The 20,587-nt window shown below is 51.5% G+C and overlaps 2 protein-coding genes; both read left to right on the top strand.

Moving 5' to 3' along the window:
• The first annotated feature begins 95 nt into the window (after nt 1-95).
• Nucleotides 96-2,552, top strand: CHC_T00000140001 (hypothetical protein). The gene is made up of 2 exons (XM_005719007.1): nt 96-947; nt 1,041-2,552. Exons 1-2 carry the CDS (start codon nt 96-98, stop codon nt 2,550-2,552), a joined length of 2,364 nt encoding a protein of 787 aa, XP_005719064.1.
• A 14,559-nt stretch (nt 2,553-17,111) lies between these two features.
• CHC_T00000141001 (hypothetical protein) lies at nt 17,112-18,869 on the top strand. XM_005719008.1 is given in 2 exon segments: nt 17,112-17,609; nt 17,610-18,869. 1 exon segment carries the CDS (start codon nt 17,112-17,114, stop codon nt 17,607-17,609), a length of 498 nt encoding a protein of 165 aa, XP_005719065.1. The 3' UTR covers nt 17,610-18,869.
• Nucleotides 18,870-20,587: the final 1,718 nt, after the last annotated feature.

Consider the following 20,587-nt stretch of genomic DNA (forward strand, 5'->3'; position numbering starts at 1 on the left):
GAGCGGTCGACATCATCCTGTCCCGCGTGAAATGGGAGACCGCGTTGGTCTACCTCGATGACGTCATTGTCTACTCGCGAACCGTTACGGAACATATGGCACACGTGCGCGAGGTACTACGGCTTCTACATACCGCGGGCGTGTCGCTAAAATTGGCGAAGTGCGCGTTTTTCGACACCTCCGTAACCTATCTCGGGCACGTCATTCGTCCGGGACGGTTGGAGGTGGAGCGACGCAACGTCATCGCGATCGAGCGCGCGCGCGCGCCTACGAACCAAACGGAACTGCGATCCTTTCTCGGGATGTGCAACGTGTACCGGCGGTTTGTGCAAGGATTCGCGAAGATCGCCACGCCGCTGAATAAGAAGACCGGCAAGAATCAGCCCTACGAGTTCGAGATCTTAACCGATGCGGAATACGCGGCGTTTGAGGAATTGAAGCGGCGCCTCGTGTCGCCGCCAATCCTCGCGCTACCCCGCTACGGACGGAAATATACGCTGGACACCGACGCGTGCGGACACCAAGTGGGTTGCGCCCTTCTACAGGAGCAACCCGATGGAGGTACTCGACCGATCGGATATTGGAGTCGTGCGTTGACCGACGCGGAGCGCAATTATACGACTACCGAAAAGGAATGCTTGGCCGTAGTGTGGAGCATCCTCACCCTACGGCCGTACCTATACGGAAGCGCGTTCAACCTTCGCACAGATCACGAGGCCCTACGCTGGGTCCTCAATTTAGCGGACAGTTCCGGTCGGCTCGCTCGCTGGCGCCTGCGCTTGGCGGAGTACGACTACGAGGTACAGTACCGCCCAGGCGTCAAGCACCAACTCGCGGACGGCGTATCGCGCTTACGTACCGATGGAGGAGACACCGAACCGGTCGATGATGAGGTCCCGTGCTTCGCGGTCCAGTACGAAGAGGGCAGCGAGGCCCTCCTGGACAATGTGCACTGGGACCCGCCGCAAGACCGCCCGGACGGTTGTCACACGCTCGCGATAACCCCCGAGGAACGCGACGCTGCGTCCATCTCGGTTGAGGAATTTTTACGCGAACAAGCTGAGGACGCCTTCTGTCGCTTCGCCGCGGAAACCGTCGGGACGCCGAACTCGAAGTTCGACATCGACCGCTACGGATTTCTCGTGAGGACGTCCCCGCTGGACGGGACCCTGCAGCGCGTGGTACCGACTCGGTTGCGCCCCCGGGTACTGTACCTGGCACACCATCCGAGGTTGGCAGGTCACTCGGGAGCGACGCGTATGTACTACACCCTTCGCAGGGAGTACTACTGGCCACACATGGCCAGCGACGCGTTATCGACCGTACGGAATTGCACGTCGTGTGCTGCGACCCGCGGGACGCTTGTCAAGAACCAAAAGGATCTCAAGCTGTTCCCAGCGGCGGGCCCCTTGGAGTTTGTCGCGATGGACCTCCTGGGGCCCCTGCCCAAGACCGCGCACGGAAACCAACACGTGTTGGTAATTACCGACCGGTTCTCCAAGCTAACGCGCAGTATCCCGCTCCGGACCACAACCGCTTCGGTCGTCGCAAACGCGTTTTTAGACAACTGGGTCTACGTTTACGGAGCGCCGCGCTACGTACTAACCGACAATGGCCCCCAGTTCGCTGCGAAATTCTTCGACGCGGTATGCGCCCTCCTGGGGGTGCGGCATTATCTCACGACAGCCTACCACCCCCAGTCGAATGGGCAGACCGAACGGTTCAATCGCACGCTGGTGCAACGCCTCCGGCACTACGTGGAGGAGCACCAGCGCGATTGGGACGACTACGTGCAACCGCTGACCTTCGCGTACAATACGCAGGTCCACCGGTCGACGGAGACGACTCCGTTCGACCTGGTGTTAACGCGGCCACCGTCCGGTTTGATTCTCCCCGGTACTGTGCCGCAGGACGCGGGGACCCATCGAGAGGACCCGCGGACCCCGGTGCAGTACAAGCGAGCCACGCTGCGCAAGCTTCGCGACGCTCTCGACCGCGCTCGGACGAAATTATCCGCATCGCAAAAGCGGTACAAGGACGATTTTGACAAGAAGGTCCGCTTCCGTCCGGTCGTTGTGGCGGGCGATTTTGTCTACGTTGATCGCCCGCCCCGCCCGTTGACAAGCGTCGAGCGACGCACGCGTGCGCAAGGTACGACCGGAACGGACGAGCTCTCTGTCAAACTTCTACCAAAGACAGAGGGGCCGTTTCGCGTGCGCTCCGCTACGGACACCACGGTCCTCATCGAGCAGGACGGTGTGGAGAACCGCGTGAGCATCGACCGCGTCACAAAAATGCCACGCGGGCCGGGGGACACTGTCGCCTCGGCCATTCCATCCGCATCGGACGCGCAAACTACAACGCCCCGCGCGGAATACGTCGTTGACCGCATCGTCGGACACCGTATGACCCGCGGCGGCATCGAGTACAAGGTTCGCTGGTACGGGTACGCCGCTTCCGACGATACCTACGAGCCCTCCGAGGGGCTCCCGCAACCTTTCATCGACCGATATTGGCGTACGCGCCAAGAACGGACAAGCGCGCTCGCGTAGCGCTTCTTCCGGCCTCGCATGGCCGAACCGCCAGGACGACCTCGCTCGCGCGCGTCGTGCACTACCGCCCGCACGTGCCAAAAGGAGAAGGCAAGGAACACCGCTAGTCGGCTCTGTTTACTGTGGGCGAAGCCCCTAATGGGCTACGCGAAAGGGGGCGACCAATGGGTCGGGGCTCAAGAACGACGCGTGCGCTTAGCCGGCGGAGCCGCCGCGGCATCTTCGGGCGCGGGGCGCGAGGCCCCGACCGTAGCGGCAGGCATCGGCGGCGCCGCGAGACGTTGGCTGACGACCGCGAGGATGTCCTGCACGCCGCGGAGCTTCTCGTGATGCTCGACGCGCTCACGCTCCGCCGCGGTGGAGGCCTCTCGGAGCGCCGCGACGGTCGTCTCCAGCTGCTTGGCTTGGTGCATCCACTCGCGCGCCTGCAGCAGCGCCTGCTCAACCGACGAAGGAACTGTTGCCCCCTCGAAGGAGCAAGCGTACTGCAGGGCAGTGAACGCGGCCTCCTCACGGAGGCGCTCCGGGGAAGACCGGCCGGGCGGTTGTGGAACTGGAGGAGGCGGCATCGGAACGGGACGATGATCGCCTTCGGTACCGGTCACCACGCTGATGTGTGGGGGGCTTGAGGTGGGGGCCGAAATTCCCACGACACCGGGGGGTTCTCTTAACCCCTTCGGCGAGTCGCTCTGGATCGAGGCCACGCGAGCGGACCCGCCGCGGGCCGGTACCGCGGTCTCGACGACGCTCCTCACCGCACCGGTTCCCGCATCGCGCGGCGGCGCGATATCGGCATCGGCAAGCAAGCCGCCCGTGTCACCCGCGTCGACCGTGTCGACTGCGCCGTCCACGTCGACCGCGACGGTCGCGTCCGCTGGACCGGGGGCCGCGCTGCCACCATCGGCACCGGTCTCTGCCTCGGCTCCGGCGGGCATCGGTAGGGTACACCGCTGGTTCCAGCTGAACCACGCGAAGTCCGGCCGGCCGCTCCAATCCATACCCTCGGTGAACGACAACAGCCGCGTACGGCGCCTCGGAAGCGGCCCTTGTGAGCGCCGTACCCGCAGCGGGCAGCGGCGACATGGGAGGCGGCGGCAGCTCCACGGGGAGCTCCGGGTCCGCCTCGACCATTCTTGGAGCCACGCCCACGAGGGGCAGCGGCGGGGACTGTGTTGCTTGGGCGCCCGGCGGTGGCGGAGCGACCGGTACGGGCGAATCAATTGGCGCTTGCGCGGGCACCGCCACTCCAGGGGGCGGGTGCAGGCCGTCGCGAAGGCGTCGCCGCGGTTGGAAGGTGGGACCGACCGGCGTCGCTGCCGGAGCCCGAGGCGGGCTCAACGGCTGCCTGTACGCGCGCACAGCCGGCGTGTCGCGATGACCGTCCATCGGTTGGTTGAAGAGCTGGTGTAGGGGAATGTCGTCGTCGCTGTCGGAGGAGGTTTCGGAGTTCGCAGGGGAGTGCTGGGGAAGAGTTGGGGGGTCAGTGTGGATCGCGTGGGGAGAATCGGAAGACGCGCTCTCCGAATCGGTCGAACTCGCGGCGTTATATACCGCCAGCTCGCTGACGAGCCAGGGGGCATGATCGTCCACGCGGAGGGGCTTCTGTTCCCGCATCGTGCGCGATAGAAGGAAACGTCCGGAACGGACCCGCGCGCTCGAGTAGAGGGTCGCTACGGGGACGTAGCGAAAGCTAAGGGGGGAGGTCTGTAGTATAATGACCGGCGCGAGCGCGCGGAGGTCATCGGACGGCCGTATACGGTATACACGTGGGCGGCTGTGCCCACGTGTAGCGAGCGCGCGCGCATGCCGAGCGGTCGTAATCTGGCGTACGTGTACGTTAGCACACGTGTCGTCCGTGCGGTAGTCTGTAAGCAACACGCGTGTACAGTGGTGCACACGTGTAGTAGCAGCGGCCGTGCGGTAGTAGCAATTATGGCGCTAGTTTTTTAATTGTGTACAGTACCCGGCACGCACTAGGCGGCAGGTACTGTACTACTGTACTGGGACAGGTGTCCGAGGCGTCCCCCTGCGGGGTTAAGACCTGGCACCCGTCCCCACCAGTAAACGGGGGCAAGCTCGCCCCCGTCCCTTTTGCGCCTACGTACGTCCGTTTCGGTTGTCCGCCGCGCGTGCTGGCTTCTAACCCGTTACCGGTCGCTCCCGTTTACGCACCACGGGGCGACTGCGCGTAACCGGCCAGTGAGCCACTCCCTTTTCGCGAGCTCGTCCGATCGGTTCAATTGGCGCGTCGCGCCCGCGCCGCGTGCTCCCTCGCTAAAGCCTCCGCCTCTCACCCAACCCAGGGCGGAGAGGAGTTATCCCACATTCTGCATTGCGAGATGCTGGTCGTTTGGATCAACGTAGAACATATTCACTAAACCAGGCGAGATCCCATTACTCATGAGGTGCTGAGAGTAAATGAGGCCCTTAAGTGAAAGGTCGTCTCGTAATATACGGTATAGCGTAGTTGGACCTTTGATAACTTCATTAGAGTACAAAACTTCAGGTGGAAGGTCTTCTCGTAATGAGTTAAAACATTCGACATTAGGAGGCTGAGGGTCCTCGTTAATGTATAGCTCCATTGTAGACTTAATGTCACACTGGGCATTACTCCTAGGATTGTAACGAGAAAATTCATCACGAACCCTAGCTAGTGAGGACATGGTGCCACAATTTGAGTAACCTGGATTTAGTTACGGAATTTAGTTATGGACAGTTTTTTTGAACCTATATAACCCTTCTGTGTTGTCTGGGTTTTTGCCTTTTTTGATTAATCCTTATTTGTTGGTTAGATTTCACCTTTTTTGTTCGATCCTTATATGTTGGTTGGATGATTACCTTTTTAAAGAATTTCTTTTAATTAGCTAACGGGAGATGCTTTATTCAGTAACTCAGCTAATTATGCTTCCTAATTTCCCTTAATAGGCGTAGTTTAGCGTGGTGGCGCGTACTACGGCAGTGGACAGTGTAATTATGTACAGTAGTGAAAGTCTTATTACACTGTACACAGGTCCGGTTTACACGTCCTTCGTGTAGTACACGTTGAACAGCGCGCCTGTGCGGTGCGCCTGTAATGTGGATCCGGTATTGGTGGTGGCCCGAAAGGGTCCTCTTACACTACTGACAGTAGTAGGTCCGGGGCCTTCGGGGCGGCGGATTAGTTCGGCGAGCTTCTCGTTGCGTTGCTACTCTGAGGATATAGCGTGCGCGGCGCTCAGAAAGCTCACTGTCCTCCTGAATTAACGATACGCTAGTAGCCGAGTGAGAATTAGAGGACGGGGTCGCGGTAGGTGAGGTAGATTCAGAGGAAGAAGGCTGTTCTGTTTCAATTTCTACCAGCGGCGGAGCGTCAAATTTTGTACCAGAGCTACTGTAGTTCGACGGGGAGGACGGTTGCGGCGATGGGGACAGCGGCGGCGGAGTAGTAACAGGCGAAGCGGAGCGAATCGGCGAGCGGCGGCGGTGCGAAAGCGGCAGTGCAGTAGCGGCGGCGAGCTCTGCGGCTTCTCTGAGCACGTCGGGGTGGTTTGACGGTCGCTTCAGGAGTGCTATCCACTGCTTTATATAACGCCAAGCGTGAGCTCCCTGTATCACACACAGTGTTAAGCTATATTGTAGCAGTAACAAAGTGAGTGAGGGACAGAATGGGTCTTAGAACTGAGGTTTGAGGTTGAATTAGAACACGTGTCACGGCGGCGGCGAGATATTTCCCTGATTTTTCCAGCTGCAAAAAGATACGGCCAGTGAGAGAACAGATTTTTCCGATAACTTCGAAGTGTCGGAGAAATTACTGTAAAGGGGTACAGTTCTCGTAAGTTCAGACATGGTGTAGATTGAGGATGTATGAGTTACTGTCCAGGAGGTTTGGAGGCCAAGGGAGATAGAGCATCGACGACAGAGGAGGGAGATAAGGGATAAGATGGAATGGTGGACAATGGAAACACAATATTAGGCACAATGCCGGGAGCTTAGACAAGCTCTGCTGAGATGTTATTGCTTTTTCTTTCCGCTACCTCTCTCGCTGCTCCTCTCTTCCTAGGACTAGCCATATATCTACCTCGCTTCCAGCTTCTTACTCTCGATTAGACTTTCGATTCTACTCGGCGTCCTTTCACTTCTGCATTTCCTCGGTGCGATGCTTTGTCTTTGCTTTCCTCGATTCGTTTCCTATCAGTGTCGGTGTGGCTTTTTTTGCCCTTCTAGACTGCATTCAGGATCCTTTAGCCCAATTACGTTACATCGGATATGGGTGCTTCTTTTCCCGCCTCTTCGCAATCAGGTCTGTTGTGTTGACAATTTCCTGGAGGCTGTGTCGCTCGAGCGTATACCTTTCTGTTAACATCGTACATGGACTACCAGTGTCAGTTCACTTGTGGTGCCGCACTTTGTAATTATGAGTAAGCAATAATAATTGAAGTTGCTTTTACTTCTCACAACAGTAGAGTAAAAAGGGGAGCACAGGCCAATCGCGGCACGGGGTGCAAGGGGTATGCACAGGGCGGGTTGGTGCGGGGTGCGGTGGTCGGAGGGCGAGCCACAGGGGAGAGACGGGACGCGTTGGCGCGAGGTTGTCGGTGGTGGTTGGTTTTTGTTGATGGTAAGATTTGATGCCGAGCAGTGGGGCTGTTTACTCGTTGACATTTATAGTACTCTAGAACTCGAGGAGATACTTATTAAATAAACTAAAAGTGTCACTACGCTACCAAAAGGAGGGTTGCTACCCAGGAAGCCTTTCAAACGTACGAAAAAAAGTAGTTCTTAAAGCTAGGTAACACATTCCATAAGGGAATAGTACACCTGAGGCCTAATACGGCAAAGGTGGGTGGTAGGTGACAAAAAGGTGTAGGATACAGCTAATTTGTAGGTTACAGTGCGAATCAGGCCACATATTATCATAGGTAGTCCCAATCTAAACACAATTCACTTTAACACTCTCCACTAATATCCCGTCGCTTTCGAGAGAAACAGGAGGCAATGGACGTATAAACTTTCACAGGATTTTAAACTTTTGATGGCCCTCATTCTGTTTTTAAGTACATGACTGGCCCCTACCTTTTCAATTCAATTCTTTATTTCCTGATGGTCATTTCCTTAACGGGCTCAAGGAATCACTGTGGTAGAAGCAAGGGACCTTAAAATTAGGAGGATGGCATCAACCACTGGTGTGCAGGGTTTTGCAGCCTTGGTAGTTGCCGGCATAAGTCTCTCCCTTGCCACAATGTATGAAAAAAACAACCATGGAACAGTATCACTTGTTTCTCTCATAATTACCCGCAGAAGCCTTTCCAGGCCCACGACTTGTTCTTTGAATTGCACTCTTTGTTCACCTGGCATCTAAGGCTCTCAAAAGCACTCACGCATTGACGTCTACTTTAAAAGCAGAGCATCCAGAACATGGCCCAATATGGGACGGTGACCATTTTTCGTTGTACGCCTTCGGTCCTAGTACTACAGTACGTACATTGAGCGAGGCGTCTTAGAGGGAGTCAGTTTGACTCCATCGAAATCTCAAGGAGGCCTACAGAATGCCAAACCCGCTGGGACTTTGGCCACAAAAGGCGCGAGATCAGAAGCACCTCCAGGACTCAACCGGCCAACCGGCCAGGTGCTGCCTCGAAGCCTACATCAGCAGCCACCGGGGTCGCAAGAAATTCCTTTTTAAAATGAACGCCGAGCCAATCCGTAAAGAGGACATTTCTCTATACTGCCCCCATCTCCAATGGTCGAGTACGCACTGTATGTAGAGAACTACTGTACCTTGACATTTGCAGCAGGCCTCCACTCACAGTGTCCCGTTGCACAAAAAGAGTTTCTTCTTGCCGCGTGCGGCCGATAAGTAGGCTTGCTAAAGCCACGCGTTTGTCCTCCCCAAGAATTGAACATTCCAGCTCCAAACTGTACAGTACCAAGGGTACTTGTCATTTTCCGTTCAAAGGCTTGTGCGCGAGCAAGCGCACCTGTCTTTTGATCACTGTGATATGTAGCAGTGGAATACACCATCTGCTATTCGGAGAACGGAACACTACATTGAATAAAGCATATGAGAACGGAACAAAAACTTTATCGATATTCCAACCCACTCGCAAACCAATACCTACGCTCCTCCTCATCCACTCAGCAGTGTCCGTCATTGAAACGGCATCGCCTTGTTGCCAATCACGAAAGGTCAGATTAGCGCTCTATGCCGTCCGGTGCCCCATGGCTAACTCAAGCACGCACAATATGTCATTTGCTTCTTGCTTCCACCTTACTCTTTGCTTTTTGATCAGTACTTTCTTCTCTCGTGACTTCATTGAACCTAATGATGAATCGACGGCAACGTTTTGATTTCCGAGGACTATGGGCTCTTCAATTAGTCTTGTGCTTCTTTACCAGGGTGTATACTTCCTGGAAGGGTCTACACAAGTACGAAGAAAATCCAAGGCAATTCTTCTATGTAGCGTTTGAAAGACTTGTGTTTGAACACAGCTATCTGCGCGCCAATGAATCTACATAGAAGAAATTCTATGATAAGAAAATCACTGTGATCAAGAGTTGCGTTTCACTTGGCTTGACTTGGTATACCTTACCATACAACAATAAAGCATAAGTCTAGTGACTTTCTGTATCTGCGGTTCTTGTGGTAGCCAAACGTCAGAGTAAGTAGCCTTTGCTAGTATTCCACTCTGCGTGATGCTATCTTTGGTAAGACGCATGGGCGTCTACTGAATCTTCTAAGCCATGCGCCTTGCGCCTTTTGGTCTAGGCCGCTCTGACGGAGAGACTGTACATCCTCCATTACGTCTCATTTAAGAACGTCATTCCCCTCACGTTTCGGTCGGTTGCGTGAAGCCTCCATTGTATTTTGCAGCCCTCTTCGGGAAGCTAATATATGTGCTATTTATAGTGTCAGGTTTTCGAGGACGATTTCGTAGAATATTATACATGCCTCATAATCATCCGGGACAAAGGCAAATGTCTTCGTCATAGCAAACCTACCTGCCCAAACAGAAATAAGGCTAGCGTTTTGTCAGAAGGACAGAGAATGACTTGGAAGACCCTCGGCTGGAGAATTCAATTTTATGGCCGACAGTATAGTACCGGTCGTGCTTTCTCGAAGTAATTCGGTGCTAGTAGAAATTCAGTTTCAAATAATCAGGACGGGTCCGAGCTTAGCACTTGGGGAGGAATAGAAAGCGAAAAAAGCGGAACGAATCAACACGTGAGGTTTTCTTTGTCTTCGCAAAGGCTGAGCTAGCCGCTTGTGCACACCCTATCGATGTTTTATCGTGACACACACTGAAAACAATCTCGAGTTTTTATTCGTTTGATTCACAACAGTCATCGGAAACATATTTTTCTTCGATAATGTAGTGAATCCAGGAAATAATGTCAGTGGTTCTGATAAGAATACGTTACCTTCGAAGGTACCATCCGCAGCAGTCCTTCGATATCTCGTTTGAAAATGAGCCCTGACCTATCTATGACACACCACAACGCGACACTGCGAAAAGAAATCATAAAAGACATGCCTTTTGCGCGTCATTCTCAAAACACGTGTTATAGATGCACACGTACACTACCCAACACGTGTTTGAGCCACGGTTGCCACTGAATCGGTAAAAACTTGTTCTTGGCACTCTTTCAAGGTTGAGTTTGAGAAAGACCCTCTGGTTTTAGGACAACCTTGTCCGCTTTTCAGAGAGACAAGCAACTTAACGCAAGGGAGAGAGAAAACGGGCCAAGAATGCCATATTTTTGTGCACTTGTTTTGAGTTTTTCATCTCTCCGATCTTCAAGGGTCACAAGAAGGAAAGTCAATTTTTCTTTGCTTTGGAGAAAAGTTAAAAGATACCATGGCCGACATGCAGTTACGAACAGCAGAAACGCAGTAGCCAGCGCATCAAGTCTTTAAAACTGCGATTACCAATACTACCAAACTCGTTCCTTACGAGCCAGCTATTGCCTAACTTTTAGGAAGAACTTTCGCAAAACTTGCTTCGAATTGTTGACATCTCACAGATATCATGGGCCACGAATTAATAACGTTGGCGCGTGCACTATGATATGTAAAGGATATTGGGACAGCTTTCTCGATGCTTGTCAACTCGCTGTCAAAGATAGTTGTTTACCTTTTGATATCTCCTGCGAAGGAGGTTTTTATGGGTGATTATGACTAGGATACATTGACGACGCTGGCTGCCTTTTCATGTAATGAAGCAACTGAGGGACAAGATCGAGTAAGCTCTGTTTACGCGGTACAAGATGGGAAGATGTGGATGGTATGCTGTGGATTGACAGTGTGGGATATAAGGAACCATTTCTCAGCGTGTTGGTCTTGCGCGGGATGATGGAGCAGGCGTTATCCTTTTGATGCGGTTGTCATGCGGCCACTTTGCCTTATCGAAAAACACAAAAACAAAGACATTTGGTGAGACCAAACTTTTTTTTGAGTTGGTAATAATATCAATAACGTTTGCTCATTCATCTGATGCATATGTCTTAAGGACACACACCAGTTAACTGCATGCACCCCGAAATATGAAAACAAAAGGCTACTACATTTCATATACGGATAACCCGGATTGACTTTATTACTTTTCCATACTTTCTGTAGAAGATAAACACTATGCTTGCCTTCTAATAATGTAGACTTAAAGAGAACGAGGCTGTGTCTGTCCCTGTGCGTTACGTTGCAGGCCCTGAAAAGAGAACCTAGCCAGGTTGCCTTATTTGAAGTCATCTAAGCTTTGGGGTGAAAGAGATATGCTTACCATCCTCGCAAAGGTTAATTCCTTAAGACTATTCCGCGTGAACTGCTTCCATTGTAGGTCCGGAAGAAACTTGTTTGTGTGATGCCTTCGAAACAAACATAAAGCTCATGCAAATGATGTGAAATTCAGTGACACCTTGGACTTGCAGTTCGGCGTGTAACTTTTTCCAAACATTTTGAATGTTGTTCATGGTTCTGGCGAGCACGTTAGTAGAAACGCATAGTTGGTGACAAAGCTTTACACTGCAGAGTTGTTGGTCAGATAAGAAGCTGACCGCTGACCTGGATCCTTGAAGAAATTATTTGATCAGGTGAAATAAACAATGTCTTCTTACGAAGTTCTGCGATTGCTTGCTGAACTGAAAATGGCATTCCCTAGAACAGAAGAGAAAATGACTGCCATGGCATGGTGAATTATTCGCATCATTCCGGAGCAACGAAAGAGAGCGGTTGAAGGACATAACTTTGATTCGGAAAGCAGCGATTGACACCACCCTGGTTTGAGCTTTCTATAAATATGTTGCCCCCATGCTCATAAAGAGCTTTTCTGAACTGGCAATATCGTGGAAAGAGGATGGAAATGCTTCGAGAAAACTTGCCGGAGCATGGGTATGCTCATCTTTCTCGTAGGATTCATAGCACCCGTGTACGTACACCATACAACGAGAACCATGATCACGACGAGTCGAAATAACTTCAGACCCTTCGCATGGACCAGACTGAGTAATGTCTATGTTCATGGCTTGAACCATGCATATACCAAGGAATACCAACAGACTGTGACCGTGTACTGAGTGAAGTGATATGCTCAGCGAATTCCAGAGAATTCCTGAGAATTTCGTTCGTCCAGCACATACCCTGCAGTATCAAAACTGCCTCTGTTACAGCAAGCCCTGGCACCAGCGCACGCTTGATTGACATATTTTCCAGGAGAAACATGTCCAACGAGGCATGCTGCAGCGTGCGCATATCATGGAAGATGTAGTATTCTCTTATTCGAAGGTGATCGGGGGGTAATCCGGGTCGATTGCCATCGGAGCAACAGTCCACCGTAACGCTGCAGCGCAGCATGATCACACATGAAAATAGAGCAAGAATGCACGATATGGTTGGTCCCTCCGCGACAACATTGAGGGAGACAAACAGAAACCGATATTGAATCATCGCACGTAAGATCCTGCAATGATAACTAGAAATGTCAGAGTAAAGTTATTAAAGTTTACGTACATCGTGCCTCAGGAGCACTGCAAAGGATATGAGATGAGTCACGCTGGAAATCTGTCTTCCTTGATGCCTTCTATCCCACGGCACATACAAAGTGACAGTAGAGTACGGCATATCGAGATCACGCCTCAAGCAAACAGTTCCTGAGAATGAAGCATTCCGGCAATCTATGAAGAAGAGCGTGCTAATGCGCATCTGGCTTCCCGCTATATCGGCTATCGCAAGGAGATTGCGGTTGTTTCTTTCAGCGAGAGGAATGCCAACACAATTTGTTCATTGATGCGTAAGACATCATCCGCAACCCTCTCTCATCGCAGCAGGTGTTCACATTGCGAAGCGTGGGGGAAATTCAAAACGAGTGTTTTGTTGAGAGAGACTAGTCATCTACGCTAGTCGTCGTTTTTGATATGGGCCCTTGCAGCCGCTGCACTGATATGTATGGACTGACAATTTAACTCAAGAAGGCGACCGAGTGACGCCCGCGCAAAACGTGGAAGTCTAACACAGATTTCCGTTTCTCCGGTAGGGGGCTCGCTGCTCAGTAGAATTCTGCCATTCTTTCTCCAAAAGTTGAGTAAGTCGTAACAGAGATATTCTGCCAATCGACAACAAGGGACAGCTCCCTTCCGGTAGGGGATTCGACCTGCTGCTGAGTCGCTATGCATAAAATAATCCCCAAATCCATATGGAAACGCCTAATTCAAAGGATTCTGACCACTGCTGTTTCTGATATGGTCTGGTAATTAGCGGTTGTCGTGCACGAATGTACAGCCGAAAATCAAGAAGGATCAAGGGTGGTCAAGTTCTCGGATCACGCTCATGAGAAAAAGGAATAAAACAACCACAGTGAGAGATAGTGTGTTGTTCTGATGTGGTCCTTTCTTTCTTTCTTAGTGTTTCGAAGCTGAAAGTCTGCGTGCAGACCACGAGCGAAACAATTTTGCTTCTTTGAGGATGGGATAGCGAATGACCAGGACAATCAGAACAGTAATAAGGATTTAATGGCATATGCATGTAGTGGGAAAGAGTTCAGAAAGGGAGGCGGATGTGTGGGGACGAAGTCGTCCGTTGGTATGCGAAAAAAAGGAACGTAAATAATGGGCTGTTGCGGCTGTTGACAGGAATATAGAGCCGCAGCATGGCGACAGCAAGTGATGAATGGAGGAGTGGCTAGTCTTGTGGTCGAAGCTGTTTTATTAGCCGTTGGTAACGCAAACCAGTTTGGGGAATCAATATTGTGAATGGGGCGAGTGGAATACTGTAGTGTGTGGACTTGCAATCGACGAGGTGTTGGAGCAGTTATAGCAAGGATATGGTAGGAAAAGTTTTTGAACGCACTTTTGGGAATAAATATGACATGAGTACGTTGTGGTTGGGGGCCGCAACGGCGTCTCTGCAATGCAAACAGAGTGGGAAAGTGATTGCGCCCTTGAGTTGGCTGGGCTTGGAAGCCTTAAAGGATTGGTATGCCCTTCGATTCGATGTGTGCAGGTACAGTATGAGGAATAGATCGGCAGTAATGCAGTTTCATAAGGAGGCATGCTAGGGAGCAGATCAAGAAGGTCATGGATGTTCTAGTGTGAGAGGGTACGATTATGATACCTACGGTATTATGGAAGGAACTGGGAGGGAAGGATGAGAATGAGAAGGATGGTGAGCCATGAGAAGGTGACACATGCCACGGTGGAGGCGGCACGACAAAGCAGGGAGGTGATGTGCTCTACCGTAGCGTACGGTAATGGGGGCCCTTCGGTCTGAATGTTGTTGTTGAGTTGTTGGGAGTGTTTAGTAAGTACGGCACAAAGAATGGGCAATGTGTGTGCATCCTAGTGTGCTGTAGGATACGATTGGCGACTGTGCAGAGGTGTATCCCGTGGTTACAAGAAAAAGTTTTGTGTTTCCAGAAGCGCGGCATGGCAGAAGGATTTTGTGGAAATAGGGAGAGGCGCGGAGGGGGCAGAGGAGGTGATGGAGAGGGAGGGGAGGGATAGTGAATGGAAACCGACTTAAGATGATGGACATGGCAGTAGCAACGATGTGGGGAGGAGGCTGAAGAGGAGATTGAGATTGTGGTGGTCGGGATGGGGGTAGAGAAGGGTGAGAAGAATTAGAGTTTCGGAGGGGGGGAACGGGGGGCACTGAGCAGTGGAGTCCAGCTAGAGGTACGACGGGGGGCGGGTGGAGAATGTGGGCCAGCTTGTAGGCGTGACGGGGTTTCGGCCAGTGGATGGCGAGGAACGGGCGTTGGGGCGCTGTGATTGGGCTTGATGGCGGGTTGCACGTGTTTCGCAATACTGGCACGCAATCAATTTGTGATCGGCAGCACGGCCAGCTGTAAACAGTGTAATTTTCAAGGGAGATGCTTCGCAAACAGGAAGGAGCCTCAGTTTCCTTTGAGGGTCTTGTAAGGTACCTGTCTGTTCTCGCGCCCTAATCACGAAAAGCAATTAAAAACCGCAAGCTCCCTTATCGCCTCCCCGCAAATTTCCAAAAATCAGTGATCCCGACACATTACAGCGCCTCTCGTTTCGTCTTGTTTGGTCACGGTCATCACGACCGTTGTCACGCTCCCGCACATCAATCTTCCAGTGTACCGTACGTTCCTCCATAGAAAACCTCCCTCGCCAAGCCCACGTGTTAACAGTACCCGCACCGCTCCGCTAAGCCCCCCGCCCGCCGCCTCCCTCCACTCAAACTAAGTCAAAGAAAGACAAACACATGCGCTTCATTCACTGGAGCAAATTTATTTCAGCCACCTCCCCTCTTTTTGCGATTGCCACAGACTTGTCCCGCTGTATCAGCATTTCATCTAGAGCAAAGTCTGGTTTACCACCGCACCCACCACCTCAACTCCACGTCAACTCAGTCCTCAAACCCAACGCAGCAATGAAATCGACATCTCCTCTGATATCTGCACTCTGCTTTCAGATCACAACACGGAAGGTGAGAGGTGGACTTCCGCGATGGACTACAGTAATGTCATTCGATGCTTTGCGCGCTCTACATGCCATGTAAGAAAAAAAGGACAACCATAAACCCCTAATCTCTCTTCTGCTCCTCTGTACAAAACACTCCCCATACCTTACAATTCATCTCCTGTGACTTTCGAGAGCCAAATTGCAAAACCAAAAGACGACAATAAAACCCAAGTAAACAAAGAGACGAGAACGAATGCGTAGTGTCAATCACTCAACTCAATGATGTAGCATGAACAAGTAAATTCCACCATAGAGAGCCGCGATAAACTATGCAGTTGTTGCAAATCTAGTCGTTTCCGTGTACTTGGAGCCATCAACTAGGGCGCAACCTTGCATCCCGTGTTCTTTTTCTGTTTTGTTGCAGATAGCAAATAAAAGCCTCAAAGGCTCTCCCCCACTACAAACGAAGTATTTCAAGTCGTGCAGAAAGCATGTGGGCGACCTATAAGATACTGAACAGTATGGTGTTCTGAAAGGCTTTTTTAAAATTTTCGTATTTTGATTGTTTTATGGCTCTGCTGTATGGAGCTGTAAAACGCAAAAATCCGTACACGTCCCATTGGTGTCGTTGCATTAAAGTGGAAACAGTTTGAATCGTACAATGTGCCAGTTCAAAACAGTGAAGCTGTTGAGAGCACAGTTGCCCTGTTTTCAAAACTACTCTAGTGTCATACAGTTAAACCACACCTTTTTGAGGCAAGAGGAGGCACCAGTGCCAGGTCCCAGCTGCTCGAGTAGGCGGTGGCGATGGTGTTGCTGTTAATGCTACCCGTCGTTGTGGTAGAAGCTAATGGCAGAGCTACCCTTGGGTAGTGGTAGTGGCAGACCTAGTGGCAGACCTAGTGGCAGACCTACAGTACACTGCAGTAGTGCTACAGTATTGGTTATACTGGCTGCGGACGGGGACGCTAAGACGATACGGATGCCCGCGAAGATGACTTTTTCATCGGTGGGGTGAGCGAATACTGTTCTATTCCGTTACCAAAAGAATTGAGAGTGTGGCCGCAAGGGTGCTGCCTCTTGCAGGAGTTTGCATAACGGTAGAAATGGGTTTGAAGGCGCGACCGAAATGCAGAAAAGGATCACCACAACCAATGAAATGGGGCCAGGTGCCAGTTTTCCATAGTGCCGAACCGTGTTTTATAGAAAAACGAGGCAATTCAACACGGGTACGGTAACTGCTCGTCGGGCAGTGTGCAAAGTGGGCAACCGCTTTGCATGCAGGGCGCTTTGCCTCTCAAGAGAACTCAAACCTCACAAGGCTGAGCGCAGGTGATAATCGCAATTCCAAATTGTTCGGTTTCCTTGTCTGAAAACTAGACATACTGGCAGCGGCAATCAACAGGACCGCTTCATTATCCTTCCCATGTGAAGCATCATGTTGAGTCATTGTCACCATCACCACCGACGCACTTGCACGGAGGGGAGTTGCATTGGAAACCAAGGCTTTAACCCGTACAGTGCCCTCTACCGAACTAGCGAAGAAAGGGTTATAAAAATGTATTGGGCAAAGTAGAGGGCATGGGCAATTGCGGTGTGGAATCATACACCGTATGCGACGCAAATGGAACGCCACGCGGGGCACCTCTTACACCGCACAAGGTCATGTGTACGCAACGACATGGCAATATCTCTGTCGTCACTCTACCTTATCGCAGTCACGCAACCACCTACACCGCCCTTTTCCGACCTTCTCATCAAAATGGAAGCCCCAGCCATGAAGCGACAGCCCAGTATACCAGCCCACGGTACACACAGTCTTTCCCTTTAAATTCACACCCCAACCTCGCCCCCCGCCTTCGGTCCTCGCCCAACCTAACCTCACGGGCCCCTCCCCCACACGCTCCATCCCGCCACTCCCGCCTCTCCCTCCTTCCCCGCCGTCCTCGTCATTCCAGACCCTATCTTCTTTATCACCGCACCCAACGTTTTGCTTACCATCGCACAATCTTCGCCGTCCTTCCCCCGTTGCTATCATCTCAGTCTTCGATTGATCCCGCTTTCCGAAACGCCTCCTCCGTTCTGAATTATCAGCAACACGTTCTGTCAACAATCCCCGTCACCAAATACTGTACTACACGCAAAAAATCTACTCATTTCTGACGCCCTCCCCCCTACCCCCCCTACCCCCCCTCTCGCTCTCACCCGCGTCTTATTGTTCCTGTCCCTATTTCAAGCACGACAAGCAACTAACCGTGGCACCCAAACAAGAACAACAACTCGGCAACACCTTAATGTCGCACTCCCATGCCAGATACCATCACTCTTCTTCTGCTCCCGCGTCTGGTTCCTCACATCATCACCAACCGTCCGCAGCCCACTACTACCCTCATGAGGACCCGTCACCGGAACCTCGTCGTCGTCGCGGCCGACAAGCTCGCCCAACCAACCTCACTGCCAAGATGCGTGCCGCCGTCGAGGCGTTTTGCATGTCGGTCGGACGCCCTAACGTCGTCGACCCGGCTGGATTTCGTGACTTTCGTGGGTGGTTAGCGGAACTCAACGTCCGCGAACACAGGCCTCATTGGGAGGAGCTCATTTCGAGGATTGCGCGAGAGGTCAAGTGCGACTCTACCGAGTTCGGCAAGCTCAAAGAAGATATCGTCAGGGAGATCATAAAGAACGTCGTCGTACCGCGTGACCAAGAGAGCTCCAAACTCGTCAGCACAAACGCGGGCAGGCAATCGGGCCGACCGAAGAGTGGTACCACTCTTATGTTACTCTTGGACCAGCATTTTGAGAGGAATGAGAAAAGGCTTCATGAGCTCGTCAGCCTGTACCCACCCAGCGCTGCGACCTCTTCATTGAACGCAGGTGCATCGCACGAAGTTCGTCGTCCCTCTTCGCACCACGTCCAAAAGCAGCCGCACCATCGCAGCTCACAAAGTGGAAATCCCCGTTTCAGACATAGTACTTTGCCGGTCCAACACAACCGATTGAGGCCCATGGGGATTGAGAAGACTCGGCATCCTGATGAACGTCTCCCGTCGTTTAAGGAGTTAACCTCGAGCATCCCAATGTCTATGCACCACCAGCGCTCAAGTTCGTCGAGACACACATGATTGCGCCTTTTACTTCGGTACGCACCTTTTATTGCTGTCATTGTTCTTATAGTATTGTAATTGAGTGGAGACGAATAATCACTGTTTTCTTTGTCCTGGACTTAGTGTCGTTTGTCCAGTGCAAGATGATAGATATTTCGCATACTGCCACATCTGGTAAGTGTATCTTGTTTCGCGGAGTAAGGACTACCGAAATTTTGACGAGGTAGAACCGTATTGTACAGTGTGACACTTGGCTATGTTTTTCATTTTGGAAAGGCGGTTACTGGAAATAAAGCGGTGCAAACTTTGCTACGTACAATCGATGATATCGTACTACAGTTTATAGGGTTTGAGTTTTGATCGCAAAGTGCAAATTCACGCGGGGTTCGATTTCTTCTTTGGGACCACGAGAAAGCGCGCATGTGCACAACGAAAAGCTTTCATCACGCTACACTTTAGGATATGATGGAGGCATATGGCAGCACGGGTTGCATAAGGCGGCAGCAAGTACATGCGCATAAGGGTACGTAATTGAGAATGTCAAATTCAACAAGCAATTTATTTTGAATTGTCTGTTGCAAACAGAGGCGTTTAAAAGGCACTGCAACGGGTCATACAAGTTGTCGTAAGGCACAGCACCGATATTTTGCTCAAGTAAAGTTACTTGTATCCAAAGTACGGGTCGAGAGAAACAGAGGTGTTGCTGTACTGTATCTACTGTGCCATACTGTAACAGCTGGTAAGGTTTTGCGAGGATGCCGAATAAGAAGATGCCGTGCTGCCGATGTGCTACAGTGAGAAAATTCCACGGGACTTGTTTCTTGCGGAGTATGTGCGTAGAAGGGGAGTTTCCAGGAGCGTGTTTGTTGTAAAAAGCAGAGTACGGGGGAATGTTGGCGGGAAGGGCCGAAACCTTTCCTTTAGGGTTCAGAGGTCATGTCCTGGACAGGACTGTATATAGAAGTTTGTTATCAAGAGCGAAGTTTGTCCAACGTCACCGCACGGATTGCGTGAGGACAGCGGTGTAGGACAGACCTCTCAAAGGCTAAGTTTCAGTTGGTTGGTGTAGTAGAGTAGTAGAGAGAAACAAAATCGTACCGTATCTGTGGTGTTTTGGCATGCTTATTAGTGGGTACGGCAATGTAGTTTTTCTGTTTCTGTTTTTTTTTTTTGTCTGTCGTCCGAGTTCGTTCTGAGCCTCCTGAAAGCACGAGTGGTACGGCATACCACAGCACCGTGACGAATGTACAATTTCAACGCAATACCACAGACGGAGCGAAAGTTCGAGAAGCATCTTCTGTCACATAGCGGCCGTGCACACTGTGATCTTGTTCCTGCAGCTTATTACGGGCACGAGAGTGGAGAAACGAGAGAGTGACCGCCACAGCGAGGACGTGTGTTGATGGTAAGGCTCCAAGCCAAAAATTGTGATAGCATTGCAAAAAAAAAAGTTTTATGGAGACACGCATTTATGGCTTCGTTTCTCTCCCCGTTTCGAGTTGTGAGCGTGACACTACAAACCTGTTAGGCCCGAGTTCTACACACCAGCAGACAGAGAGAAACGCAGGCCTAGTACTGGTGGGATACCAGGCCGCTTCATCACGTTCGAAGGCGTACAGTGTACTGTACAGCTATAGAATTCTGTAGTGTCGGCCGATGACATCAGTGCATGTCCCGTTCCAAGATGGCTATTGTGTGGCTCGTGGTTGGATGGGGGCGTCTACATAGACTCGGTCGCGAGAGGGGGGAGGGGGGAGCGTCCATGACAAGCAGGATAATATTTTGTGTGAGGATGGACCACTGACCGTGAAATGCGTTGTCTGTGAGCTGTAGCCTCAAAAGTGTGATCGACGCGCAAAACAAAGCCGAGTAAGAAAGGTGCACGTGTATTACGTTTCTTTTCGACAGCTTTGTCTGGGTAACAGCGTTGTTCGTTGTCGTTATGTGATGGAAACATGTGTAAGTGGGGGAATTGAAAGAATGGGCTAGGTGAGCTGAGCACCTTGTGCACCCAGCGCAGGCCAGAGCCTCCACAGA

This window comes from Chondrus crispus, genomic scaffold, assembly GCF_000350225.1.
Source record: "Chondrus crispus Stackhouse genomic scaffold, scaffold_456, whole genome shotgun sequence".
In the NCBI taxonomy this organism is placed as follows: domain Eukaryota; phylum Rhodophyta; class Florideophyceae; order Gigartinales; family Gigartinaceae; genus Chondrus; species Chondrus crispus.